The 14,120-nt window shown below is 45.9% G+C and overlaps 1 protein-coding gene across 1 annotated transcript; it reads left to right on the forward strand.

The window, feature by feature from the left end:
• The first annotated feature begins 2,959 nt into the window (after positions 1–2,959).
• Positions 2,960–9,835, forward strand: CXCR2 (chemokine (C-X-C motif) receptor 2). The gene is made up of 3 exons (XM_011964573.1): positions 2,960–3,032; positions 8,251–9,703; positions 9,791–9,835. Exon 2 carries the CDS (start codon positions 8,291–8,293, stop codon positions 9,356–9,358), a length of 1,068 nt encoding a protein of 355 aa, XP_011819963.1. The 5' UTR covers positions 2,960–3,032; positions 8,251–8,290; the 3' UTR covers positions 9,359–9,703; positions 9,791–9,835.
• The last annotated feature ends 4,285 nt before the right edge of the window (positions 9,836–14,120 follow it).

A 14,120-nucleotide genomic window follows, 5' to 3' on the forward strand; every position in this document is an offset into this window, starting at 1 on the left:
GTGGCCACTCCAATAACAGCAGGTAGGTGACTTGTTCAGTCTGAGATGCTGGGGACATATTTCTAATGGAAGAGATCTAGAAACTTCAGCCTCCTCTGAGGACCTGAGAACTAGGGTGATGAAGTGTAGAAACTTAGAGCTAAAGACAACTAAGTCTTCACCTAGACAGCGCTGCACAAAAGAATTTTCTGCAATAATAGAAATGTCCTAGATCTGCCCTGCCCAATATGGTAGCCACTAGTCACACGTGGCTACGGAGCACTTGAAGTGTGACTAGTGTGACTGAGGATCTCAATTTTTATTTTATTTTATTTTATTTTTTCTTTTTTGAGACAGGGTCTCACTCCAATGCCCAGGCTGGAGTGCTGTGGCATGATCTTGGCTCATTGCAACCTTGATCTACAGGTCTCAGGTGATTCTCCCGCCTCAGCCTCCCAAGTAGCTGCAGCTACAGGCACGTGCCGCTACACTCAGCTAATTTTTGGGGGGTTTTTTTGGTTTTTTGTTTGTTTGTTTGTTTGTTTGTAAAGACAGGGTTTCGCCGTGTTGCCCAGGATGGTCTCAAACTCCTGGGCTCAAGCAATTCGCCCACCTCGGCCTCTCAAAGTGCTGGGATTACAGGCATGGGCCACCTTGCCTGGCCTTTATTTTATTAATTTTAATGTAAATAGCTACACATGGCTAGTAGCTATCATGCTGGACAGAATAGACTTGAAAGAAGCTCCCATTTTCCAAAGGCACACACCAAGGCCCAGAAAGAATGACTTCTCCAAGCAGGATTAGAAGCCAGGTTTTTGTTTTGTTTTTGTTTGAGACAGGGTTTCGCTGTGTCACCCAGGCTGGAATGCAATGGCACAATCTCGGCTCACTTCAACCTCTGCCTTCCTATTTCAAGCAATTCTTATGCCTCAGCCTCTGGAGTAGCTGGGATTACAGGCATGTGCAACCACGCCTGGCTAATTTTTGCATTTTTAGTGGAGGCGGGGTTTCACCATGTTGGCCAGGCTGGTCTCTAACTCCTGGCCTTGAGTGATCCACCCGCCTCAGCCTTTCAAAGCACTGGAATTACAGGCATGAGCCACCTCACCAGAAGCCAGTTTTTTAATTCACTCTACCCTACATATAACAGCAGTGATCTCCATGGAAATGAAATTGACCTAAGGAGTGTGAAGGAGGCTGACTGGGAAATGTCAAATCTGGGCTCCCCTCTCTACATCCTTCGTATCTGGCTTTCTGGGACACAAGGAGGTACCTAATGAGGCTCAGAAACTTTAGGCTGGGATCCTGCTCCTTATTACAGTGAACAGGAGATAGCATTTGAGAGTAGATTTTTAGAGGTTTGTTAAACTGAAAGCCTAATTCAGCTGTGTCACTCTAGGTAAGTTGCTTAACCTCTCAGAGTCTTCATTTCCTCATCCAGAAAGTGCCTGCTTCATGAGGTTGTCCTGAGGATTAATTGATATAAATTCTAGAAAGCACTTTGCCCAGAAGCTAGAACCTGGTAGACATTCAACATTACAGCTAATATGGCAATTAATATCCAGGGCAAAGCAAATTAGATGTCATCAAAGTCAGCCTTGAAAGCAGACCCACTGCCCACTGCTTTCCCTTGATTGGGGATGTAGTGAGAGAGGCAGCATGTTATCAGTGAATAAACTATTCCGGTAATAATGATCACAATAATAAAGGTTAACGTTGTACTTTATGTATGTCTTACATGATTTACAAGCAATCCCTCATTTCATCCTCACCACAACCCCATAAGCTGGAGTCTGTATTGGCCCCATTTTACAGAGGAGTAAACTGAGACTCAGATGGGAAAAGTCAGTAGCTCAGAATTGCTCAGCTAGCTCTGGTCTCATCTGCCTCTCTCCATATGTAATAAGCCTCTATCTGGTTTTAGCGTCAGCTGGCCAGGTGGCATTGCATTCTTCCCCAGCTTGGGAAAGAGAGGTGACGAAGACTAAGAAACATTTGCTAAACAGTTAGACTCAAACATTCTTTCTTTGGGGTAGGTAGGCAGTTTAAGTGCGTCTGCCACAGGCATTGAGTGCCCTCTGGGCCCTGGGATGCATGGAGCAAGAGATAGGGTAAAGAGTAATGGAGAGGATTGAGGTGTTGTTCACTGGGGTGGGCACTTGGGAGGGAGCAGAATTAGTGTTCATAGCTCTCCCTGGATTAATTCATTCATTTGTAATCAATAGCAAATTGATAAAATACATTATTAGGGTCACTCAACACTGTTTTGAAAAATATATTTGGACTTGGGTGGAATCTTCACTTTTACCAAAAGGCTTTCTTTCCAAATTAGAGGGTCTTGGCTCCAAGGGTGGTAGCTGCTACAGAGTTGGGGTCCTCAGACCCAATGCCAAGTGTATGAACCAAGAAAGAATATCAATACCCAGAGATGGACTTGTGGTCAGAGCAGATGGTTGGGGAGTGAGGGGAAAGAAGAGAGGCAGGAGTGGGGCCGAAAAGTAGAGGCATCAGGTCCAGGGAGGAACACCACCAGACTCACCAGAAGCTTTAGTCCATCTCTGTCGTTTTAATGCACTGCTCCCCTTTGACATGTGAAAGACATTCAACAGCTATAGTACTGCCGATGGTACGACGGGGAAGCCTGAGGCAGCTGGAGTGCCAGGAGACTCAGACAAGGTAGCTGAAGGAGCCAGGGGCTCTGAGATACAGCAAAGATGAAAGAAATCCATGCAATCCTGGGCAAGCCATTTCCTTTGTCTGGGCTTGTTTCCCCATCTGTAAAATGAAAAGACTAGCTAGAAAACCCCTCAGGTCCCTTCCCAATATAAACTCTACGAGTCAGTGAAATGACTATGGATCCAAGAGCTGACCTGGGAACTAATTATTCAAAGTTATCAGAATCACCCGCACCCTCAGGAGCTCCACCCCTGCACTGCATTGAGCAATCTAATCCACCACTCACTTCCTCCACTGTGTTCTCACCACCACCTCCCTTTCATAGGTTGCAGCTGCCCTCCTGGAGGTGTCCTACAGGTGAAAAGCCCAGCATCCTGGTAAGTCTTGGAACACCCACCCTTCCCAACAGCTAGAATGTTTCTGTTCTTTGTTTCCCTTGATACCCAGCCTACATTTATCCCAAGCATCTCTCCCCACCCTTGGTGGGCCCCTCACCCTCACCCCTTGGCCTCTTCATTTTCTCCCTTTGGGGACCCGATCCCCAAAGGGAGAACTTCTGTTCCTCCTCCCTCACAACCCTCTCCAACCGCTCAGGACCACTTGATGCCCACGCTCTTCCCTTGGCCTAGTGGCCTTCCAAGACTCAACCAGCCCTCCTGGCCTGGGCTAGGACTGGGTCTGAGGATGGGCCGAACACTGTTCACTTCCCACTTCCCTACACTAAATGCAAATATTTGTGGATTATATTTATAGAGAGAAAGAATACTGAAACTGTACTAAAATGACTGTTTTGTTGTTAAAAAGATTGCCTTAAATGTTTGAGATCTTGTAAATGTCTCTCATTCTATAGCATTTTCATGTAATAAATTAGAATTCATGCCATCATCTATGGAGTTTCCAAACTACCATGAGTCACTAAGGGGCTGGCATTTTCCCTAAGTCAAGAAAGCCCCCTTTTTATCCTGGAAAATATGACTGGGTGGCCAGCCGGACCCAGCCATTTCAAGGGTGTTTGGTTTATCATCCCTGCCAGAGCTGTTTCTTTCATTCTGGGCCTAAGAAATGGCAAAAGAAAACAATGCATAAAACATCAAAGAATGTGAGTGGACCATACACAGGTTGATTTAATTATATCTCAAGAACTTAACTTACAAATACGTTTAATAGATGAGGTGCACTTTTTTTTAAGAAGAAGGGCTATAGACTGCAAATAATACAAGTGGAGCCCTTTACACCTCACTGGAACAGTGGTTTCACCACTTCTCCACCCTGTGATCACAGGCTGGTTACTGAGCCTCCCTGTTAGGTCAGCTGAACCTCCTTGTGTCTCAGTCTTCTAGAAACAGGACCTAATTGTATCTATTTGTAATGAGCCATGGAGATCATGTACCTGTGAGGCACAAAGCAGACCTCAGATGTGTCATCTCCTTCCCTTAGTTTGTCCCTCTGTCTGCCAAGTCATCCTCTGTAGAGATTGGTAAACTAAAAAACAACACCAACAGCGAACACCCCTCTCCCTACCCTAGGAGCTGAAGGTCATTGGCCTGACCTGGTTCTCCTTGCTGAATTCTCTACCTTCTGTCTTGACTTACATGCTCTCCCTCTGGAACCTGCAGTTGACCCATAATGCCTGGGAGCATGGACTCACCCATATACGTCCAGCCCACCCTCAGCACAGCTGAGCACTGGATTATCCACAGTGAGGATTTACCTGTGAAACATGCTCTGCCACTGCTGCCTGTGCCGACACGACAGTTTCTGCAGCAGCCCCAGTCCTGGCTTCTCACAGCCAATACTCATACATACAAGGCCCTGCTCTCTAAGAGCACAAGCTCTCTGCACCCAATATGCCCTGCATCTACTCTCAAAGATGGGTCTTCTCTTGGGTCATCTGTTCCCTTAAGAGCATCTGTAATCATCTGCTCTCAGAAGTGATCCACCCTTGACCTCGTGACTTCATTGGACATACCCTGGACCTCTGAGCAAACTTGCTCTCAACCATGGGACTGTGGTGCTGGTGACTTCTTTCAGGTCTTGCTGACTATACTGGTCCAGCAAGCTGTATTACCAGCTCTCTCAATACCTCCCCAGCCTTCCGGCCAGGCAGGGTCTCACCATCATCATCATGTCTCTCTAGGTTCATCAACTGATTGAATCTTCTCTATCAGTTGCCTTGGTATGCTGGGAAGGCAATGTATCTGGCCCCTAATTCTCAAAAGAGAAAGTAAAAACTTGTCAGGAAGGTGATGGCTAAGAATTCCATCACTCTTGGGGGAAAAAGGGCATTATTTTCCCAGTTTTGCTTAATCTTCTTCCGCTTTCTTCTTTGCTACATATGATTGACAACAACAGACTTCCTTTCTGCTAAAGAGAAATCCTCCCTAGGACTTCTGTTGTTATTGTTGTAATATTTGTATTTGCTTTGCAAGGCTGTGCACCCTTTGATTAATCTTTTTGTTTTTAATTGAGACATAAGTCACATACCACAAAAGTCACCCATTTAAAGTTTTGAGCATATTCTACAACCATTGCCACTAATTCCAGAACACTTTTATCACTCAAAAGAAAAACTCTGTAGTCATTAACATTCCTCTCCCAACTCCCCTTGCCCCTGGAAACCACCAATCTACTTTCTGTCTCTACCAATTCTACCCATTTGCCTATTTTGGTCATTTCACATATATGGAATCACACAATAGGAAAACTTTTGTGTCTGCGTTTTTTCACCTAGACGAACATTTTCAAAGTTCATCCATGTTGTATTGTGTATCAGTACCTCATTCCTTCTCATGGCTGAATAATATTCCATTGTATATAATACAGTCATAGGTTGCTTAACAATGCAGATGCATTCTGAGAACTATGTCATGTGAACATCGTAGAGTATATGATGTTATAGCCTACTACACACATGGGCTATACGGTAAAGCCTACTGCTCCTAGGCTACAAACCTATACAGCACGTTACTGTGCTAAATACTATAGGTAATTATAACACAATGGTAAGTATTTGTATATCTAAACATAGGAAAAGAACACTAAAAATACAATATTATAATTTTATGGGACCATTGTGGTATTTGTGATGTGTCATTGACCAAAAAGTCTTCCAGTTACTCATGACTTTTCCTCAATTTGTCTGTCCATTCATCAGTTGATGGATATTTGGTTTCTTTCCACTTTTTGAGCTTAATGATGACTGCTGCTATGAACATTAGCTTTCAATTCTCTTGGGTACATACCTAGGATGGGGTTTGCTGGTTCATGTGGTAACTCTATCTTGAACTTTTTTGAGCAACTGCTAAACTGTGTTTCAAAGCAGCTGCACCATCTTACATTCCCACCTGCAATATGGGAGAGTTCTGACTTTTCCACTTCCTCACCCACATTGTTCTTGGGCGTCTTTTTCTGAGTGTGCCCAGCCTGGTGAGTGTGAAGTGGGTCCTGGGACCTTTAACTTCCTGGTTTTTCTCTGACTCTGGGTTCCATTTGGAGGTAGGTTATGGACTTGGACATGGTTGGTGGTAGGATAGTCATCCCTTACTCTAAGGCAATGGCTGGAGGGTGATCTGTTTTGTGGTTCAAAAAGAAGTTAATTAGGGAGCTGGATTGCTTTAGTTGACTTCTTCTTTGAGAAACTGGGAATTTTTTTTTTTTTTTTTTGAGGCAGAGTCTCACTCTGTTGCCCAGGCTGGAGTGCAGTGATGTGATTTCAGCTCACTGCAACCTCCACCTCCTGGGTTCAAGTGATTCTTGTGCCTCAGCCTCCCAAGTAGTTGGGATTACAGGTGCGCATCACCATACCTGGCTAATTTTTGTAATTTTAGTGGAGACAGCGTTTTACCATGTTAGCCAGGCTGGTCTCGAACTCCTGACCTCAAGTGATCCTGCCACCTTGGCTTCCCAAAGTGCTGGGATTGCAGGTGTGAGCCACCACGCCCAGTCAGGATCATATTTTTGAATAGCTGCAGCCCACCCTCTACACCCAGGCTTCCCCAAAGCAGGATCTGTGCTGTCCTTGTGGCAAGGGCAGAGCCCGGGGAGTTAGACTAAATCTGAGAGGAACAGGGGAGTCAGGGCTGGATGGAGACAAACACATGCAGGACAGGAAGGGTCCCCAACAGGGCTGGAGAGCCACCAAGCAAGGGTAGTGCAACCCCTGTCTTCTCTGCTTCCTGCTGTCCCTCTCTCTTATTGGGGAGCAGACTGGCTGTGTCTGCTCATCCTGCATGGTGGCCATGGCTGCCCAGAGCTCCCTGAATAACCTGTTACGTTTCCACCCACAGGGAGAATCAGGCAGCCCGCTTGCTTATTATTTTTAATATACTTTTCCAAACTACACATACATTCCCAAAGCAGGTCTCCTTCTACCCAAAGGAGAAACGCTGGACCTTACTAATTAACTGAAGATTCTGCTAGCTCAAGCCTTCCAAAACTCCATGCCACAATTGTTCAAACCATTTTCCAGAGTACCTCTTTTAAAACAACTTTTAGAAAATTGAACAAAGGGATTCATGCCTCAGTTTTATAGTCAAACCATGATCTTTTCTGAGGGTACAGCCCATTTGGAGTGCCTGCTTAATCCCCTGATTAAAAACTGAATGGGGCTGAATGCAGTGGCTCATGCCTTTATTCCCAGCACTTTGGGAGACAGAGGAAGCAGAATTACTTGAGGTCAGGAGTTTAAGACCATCCTGAGAAACATAACAAGACCCCATCTCTAAAAAAAAAAAAAAAAAAAAAAAAAGAATTGAGTGGCATCTCACATTTCTGAACATGAAACCCAGCCTTGATAGCCAAAGATGCTCACCACTGCAGGATCCAGGCAGTATTGAGTGTTCTGTGGGGATTATCCAAAGAGAACTTTCTTTTTTTTTGGGAGGGGGTTATATATTTTATAATTTTTTTATTTTATTTGTTTTTATTACACTTTAAGTTCTAGGGTACACGTGTACAATGTGCAGGTTTGTTACATATGTATACCTGTGCCATGTCTGCTATAAAGACACATGCACACGTATGTTTACTGTGGCACTATTCACAATAGCAAAGACTTGGAACCAACCCAAATGTCCATCAATGACAGACTGGATTAAGAAAATTGGCCCATATACACCATGGAATACTATGCAGCCATAAAAAAGGATGAGTTCATGTCCTTTGTAGGGACATGGATGCAGCTGGGAACCATCATACTCAACAAACTATCGCAAGAACAGAAAACCAAACACTGCGTGTTCTCACTCACAGATGGGAATTGAACAATGAGAACACTTGAGACACAGGAAGGGGAACATCACACACCAGGGCCTGTCCAAAGAGAACTTTCTGCAAAGGTTTAGGTGATGGCGATGCTAAAAGAAATGCTAAGAATTTCTCTCTTATATTAAAGAGAACTATAGTCCTTTCATAAAATGTACCATTTATCACCAAATTTATCTCATAACCTAAGAGCTACTGATTACAAATTTGTAGGGAAAAATTACTTCAATGTAATACTCAAGCCAACACAAAGAATCCTATTCCAGTTTCTTGGGTGGATGTGCAAGAATCTGGGGAATTTATTGTGCAGTAACCTTCGTCTCTCTTCTATAGGTCAGGATTTAAGTTTACCTCAAAAACAGAAGATATTAACATGGAGAGTTTCAATTTTGAAGATCTCTGGAAAGGTGAAGATTTTAGTAATTACAGTTACAGCTCTGACCTGCCCCCTTCTCTATCAGATGTCGCCCCATGTCGACCAGAATCCCTGGAAATCAACAAGTATTTTGTGGTCATTATCTATGCCCTGGTATTCCTGCTGAGCTTGCTGGGAAACTCCCTCGTGATGCTGGTCATCTTACACAGCAGGGTCGGCCGCTCCATCACTGATGTCTACCTACTGAACCTGGCCATGGCCGACCTACTCTTTGCCCTGACCTTGCCCATCTGGGCCGCCTCCAAGGTGAATGGCTGGATTTTTGGCACACTCCTGTGCAAGGTGGTCTCACTCCTGAAGGAAGTCAACTTCTATAGTGGCATCCTGCTACTGGCTTGCATCAGTGTGGACCGTTACCTGGCCATTGTTCATGCCACACGCACACTGACCCAGAAGCGCTACTTGGTCAAGTTCGTATGTCTCAGCATCTGGGGTCTGTCCTTGCTCCTGGCCCTGCCCGTCTTACTTTTCCGAAGGACTGTCTACCCGACCTATATTAGCCCAGTCTGCTATGAGGACATGGGCAACAATACAGCAAAATGGCGGATGGTGTTGCGGGTCCTGCCCCAGACCTTTGGCTTCATGGTGCCGCTGCTGATCATGCTGTTCTGCTATGGATTCACCCTGCGCACGCTGTTTAAGGCCCACATGGGGCAGAAGCACCGGGCCATGCGGGTCATCTTTGCTGTCGTCCTCATCTTCCTACTCTGCTGGCTGCCCTACCACCTGGTCCTGCTGGCAGACACCCTCATGAGGACCCGGTTGATCAACGAGACCTGTCAGCGCCGCAATGACATCGACCAGGCCCTGGATGCCACCGAGATTCTGGGCATCCTTCACAGCTGCCTCAACCCCCTCATCTACGCCTTCATTGGCCAGAAGTTCCGCCATGGACTCCTCAAGATTCTAGCCACACATGGCTTGATCAGCAAGGACTCCCTGCCCAAAGACAGCAGGCCTTCCTTTGTTGGCTCTTCTTCAGGACACACTTCCACTACTCTCTGAGACGTCCTGCCTAAGTGCAGCCCCGTGGGGTTCCTCCCTTCTCTTCACAGTCACATTCCAAGCCTCATGTCCACTGGTTCTTCTTGGTCTCAGTGTCCGTGCAGCCCCCATTGTGGTCACAGGAAGCAGAGGAGGCCACGTTCTTATTAGTTTCTCTTGCATGGTTTAGAAAGCCTGCCCTGGTGCCTCACCCCTTGCCATAATTACTACGTCACTTGCTGGAGCTCTGTCCATCCCGCCCCTGAGCCCATGGCACTCTGTGTTCTAAGAAGTGAAAATCTACCCTCCAGTGAGACAGCTCTGCATACTCATTAGGATGGCTAGTATCAGAAGAAACAAAATCAGGCTGGGCGCTGTGGCTCAGGCCTGTAATCCCAGCAATTTGGGAGGCTGAGTCGGGCAGATCACTTGAGGTCAGGGGTTCGAGGCCAGCCTGGCCAACACAGTGAAACCCTGTCTCTACTAAAAATACAAAAATAAAAAAATCAGCTGGGCATGGTGACAAGTACCTGTAATCACAGCTACTTGGGAGGCTGAGGTGGGAGAATCGCTTGAACCCGGGAGGCAGAGGTTGCAGTGAGCTGAGATCGTGCCCATGCACTCCAGCCTGAGTGACCGAGTGAACTCTATCTCAGTCCATGAAGATGTAGAGGAGAAACTGGGACTCTTGAGCATTGAGGGCGGGAATGTAACATGGTGTGGCCACTGCGGAAGACAGTATGGCAGCTTTCCTCAAAACATCGGACATAGAATTATCACATGATCCTGCAATTCCACTTCTAGGAATTGACCCACAGGAAGTGAAAGCAGGGACTTGAACCCATATTGTCCACCAATGTTCATAGCAGCTTATTAGCTTATCCACAAGACCCAAAAGGCAAAAACAACCCAAATGTTCATGCATGAATGAATGAATGAATGAATGAATGGCTGAACAAAATGTGATATGTACACAACAAAGTATCCTTCAGCCTGAAAGAGGAATGAAGTACTCATACATGTTACAACATGGACGAACCTTGTTATGCTAAGTGAAATAAGCCAGACATAAACAGCTATGATTCCACTTACATGAGGTACTGAGAGTGAACAAATTCACAGAGACAGAAAGCAGAACAGTGATTACCAGGGACTGAGGGGAGGGGAGCATGGGGAGTGATGGTTTAATGGGCACAGGGTTTATGTTTGGGATGTTGAAAAAGTTCTGAAGATAAACAGTAGTGATAATTGTACAGCAATGTGACTTAATGCCACTAAATTGACACTTAAAATGGTTAAAATGATCAATTTTGTTATGTATATTTTATATCAATTTAAAAAAAAAAAAAAAAAAAACTAAGCCCTAAAAGGTATTTTAAGCACCAAGGCTGATTAAACCAAGGCTGGAACCAAGGCTGGAACCACCTGGCTATATTTTTTGTTAAATGATTCCATTAATATCTTTTTTTTTAATAAACCATTTTTACTTGGGTGTTTATATTACTGCTTCCAAATTGCTACAGAGCGGTGGGGCAAGGGTGAGCAGAGGTCTTGAGTGAGAGTCTTTACAAGAAGTAAATCTCTTTGTTATTTGTTGTGTCATAGAGAGAAGGATGCAATAGAGATGGAGCCCAGTCTTGCCATCCCCTTGCCCCCAACCCAAGCTTCCTGCTGTAGACCACGTATCATGGAAAGAAATGTGTTCTGGGATGCTTTAGGGCCTCTCATGTCCTTGGGTTAGGCAGTAGTCAGGAGTGTCAGGGGTGAAACTTAGAATTAGAAGGTGCAGAGGGTTGAGTAAGTTCACCAAATCCCCCTGATCACGTAGTAGGAAGGCAAAGAGCTCTCCCAGCTCAGCCAGCAGCACCTGCTGTGAGTGCCCTACCCTCTCCCCTCTCTCCCACCCAAGCACACACCCATCATTCCAGGTTTGACAGGACAGCCCGATTGCAGAATGGGGAAGTGGTTTATAATCTGTCATTAGGAGAAAACAAAAGATTCGAATCATGCCTCCAACAGCATGGAGTGCTGACTGTTCGGAGAGTGCGGATACAGCAGAGATCAAGACAGACAGTGCCTTGCCCTGGGGGAGCTCGCATTCCTAGGGCTTGTCCCTGCAGGGTCTTTGTCTAGAGGGCGTCTGGGTCTGAGCAGCCTGAGAAGGAAGGAAGGAGGCAAGAGGAACTAAACGACCTCAGTTCCCAAACAACCCCCTTCAGGTTAACAACTAAATCTAGGAGAAAACAGGGAGGCAGGAGCACACCTCTGAGTGGGAGGGCTTGGGGGCAGAGAACTTCCACTCAAAAGCCACAAAACTGCCTTTCCTATTGCATTCAGCACAACAATCCCTTCTTTCCTGCTCATTCTATGCTGGGCACTTGCTAAACTCAGGACCAAGCATGACTCAACTGCTCTGGCTGAGTCTTCGGAACAGCTTCTGATTCAGTAGCAGGAAATGCAGGGAAACGTGTATTTACCAAGGACCTGACTTGCCAGAGGAACCAATGGTGCTCTGCCTGGACAAGGCTGATGGACCAGGTGGCTCCCCGAGACGACTCCCAGAGGGAGGAGGCCAAATTATGCCTCTAGTTTCAGGATTCTGCTCTTTGCTCTAACAAGGACTGGTTTCAGGACTCTGCTCTTTCCTCTAACAAGGACTGGTTTCAGGACTCTGCTCTTTCCTCTAACAAGGACTGGAAGAAACATGGTTCTCCAAGGATAATAAAAGGATACCCTCAGCCTAGGAAAATGAGGCAGAGATTAAATTATGCTTACATGAACTCTGTAATTCATCTCTATCTCCAATCTCTCTCTGTCTGTCTCTCTCTGTCTGTCTCTCTCTCTCTCTCTTTCAGACTCTCTCTCATAAGAACGGTCTTGGCACAAATAATTTACCAACCACACCATCCCTAGGACAGGCAAATCTGGGGCTTGCCTTTGAGTTGTTGACTTCTTTCTTCCCTCCGATGTTTCTGAGCCTGAGTCCCAAGGTCTCAGGGTCCAGCACCTTTCTGCCTGATCTGCCTGCTCGGTCTGAACTGGCCATTCTTGCTTCCTGTACTCACTCTAACACCATTGTCTATTTTTATCTATCTCTCTGAGTTCATGGTGTCTCTCTCCACCACAATCCCCAGTCTCTGTAGGATGGGCTCCCTTTGTTCATTAAATCAAGGCAGCACCCAGTCTAAAGAGCACCTCAGTCTGCATGTCCTGTTCAAACTCATAACATGCAGACCCACAGGGAGAACCACACTACCATGCATAGCAGAGTCAAAGAGGCCTGAAGATCCGCATTTCCATACATAAACGAGGAAACTGAAGCTTTACCAAAGCAACCTGGCCAAAATCTCATGGCTAGACAGTAGTAGAGCTGAAATAAGATTCCTAGACAGTTCGTTTTTTTAACCGATATTTTGCTTTTCGGCGCGAGCACCTGACAGATGGAAAATTACATGTAGATATGACCTTTTCAGACCATTTCACTCACATGGGTAAGATCAGTCTACATTTTCTGCACCTGCACTCATCTGTGCCTTGAGCTGGGGTTGCTGGAGTCTCTGTCATCCTGATAGGGGTGCCCCAGCGGAGGCTCAGGGGCACAGGTGTGGGAGCAGCCTCAGGCTGGGTTTTCCTATTCTCGGCTGGCAGGCAAGACAGTTAAAGACACAGTCGTGGCCGGGCACAGTTGGTCACGCCTGTAATCCCAGCACTTTGGAAAGCCGAGGAGAGCAAATCACCTGAGGTCAGGAGTTCAAGACCAACCTGGCCAACTTGGTGAAACTCAGTCTCTAACTAAAAACACAAAAATTAGCTAGGTGTGGTGATGGGCACCTGTAATCCCAGCTGCATGGGAGGCTGAGGCAGGAGAATCACTTGAACCTGGGAGGCGAAGGTTGCAGTAAGCCGAGATCACGCCATTGCACTCCAGCATGGGCAACAAGAGTGAAACTCCATCTCATAAATAAATAAATAAATAAATAAATAAAGACACAATCAGAGCCCAACACAAAATTCAGAGGCAGGCACAACTAACCCCTCTACAGAGGACACATATCTTATCAGGCAGGGGCCAATCAGAGAAGCAAAACCACTGGGAGGAGGAATTTGTGACAAGCATTTGACCCTAGGCAACTGTGGGAGGTGGCTAAACCATTAGTGTCAGGCTGTTGGCTTTGTTTCTTGGCTGGGATCTGAAGCTGGTAGGATGGACAGCCTGGAAGGAAAGATGGATGTAAAGTGGGGAATCGCCAGGAGGAGTTGGAACCTACCAGGTTAGGCTGACACCTGTGTTGATCCAAGTTCAGTATGTGAATGGCCTATGGAGAAGCTGGCACCTGCACCAGGCAGGTAAACCCACACCTGAGGGGCTACAGGCCAACTCAGGCCCCACGCCTACAGAAGCCGGCAGGTATGTGACTTATATGGTGGTATCTGGTACCTTGCACTGACCTTCCTGAGCTGAAACAGAATGTAGCTGCTGCTCCACTTCCACCTTCCAGATCTCACATACAAGGTTCCTTCGGGCCCCTCGCTGACCTGGAAATGTGAAAGGAAGAGAATTTAGGGAAATACAGTTCTATCTTATCTATGCTGATGCAGTACAAATTCTCTGCACAAACTTATGTGCAAACTCTAAAGAAAAGGAATTGTTCCCACAAAGGTTCAGGTGATATTTATTAAAGGGTCGAGAAAGGGAGGAACACATGGGGGCTTTAGAGACCACTGATAATGTCCTCTCTCTTATCCTACATGATAGATGCTTAAGAGCCATTATATTATTATT

The sequence above is a fragment of the Mandrillus leucophaeus genome, unplaced genomic scaffold (genome assembly GCF_000951045.1).
Source record: "Mandrillus leucophaeus isolate KB7577 unplaced genomic scaffold, Mleu.le_1.0 Scaffold70, whole genome shotgun sequence".
In the NCBI taxonomy this organism is placed as follows: domain Eukaryota; kingdom Metazoa; phylum Chordata; class Mammalia; order Primates; family Cercopithecidae; genus Mandrillus; species Mandrillus leucophaeus.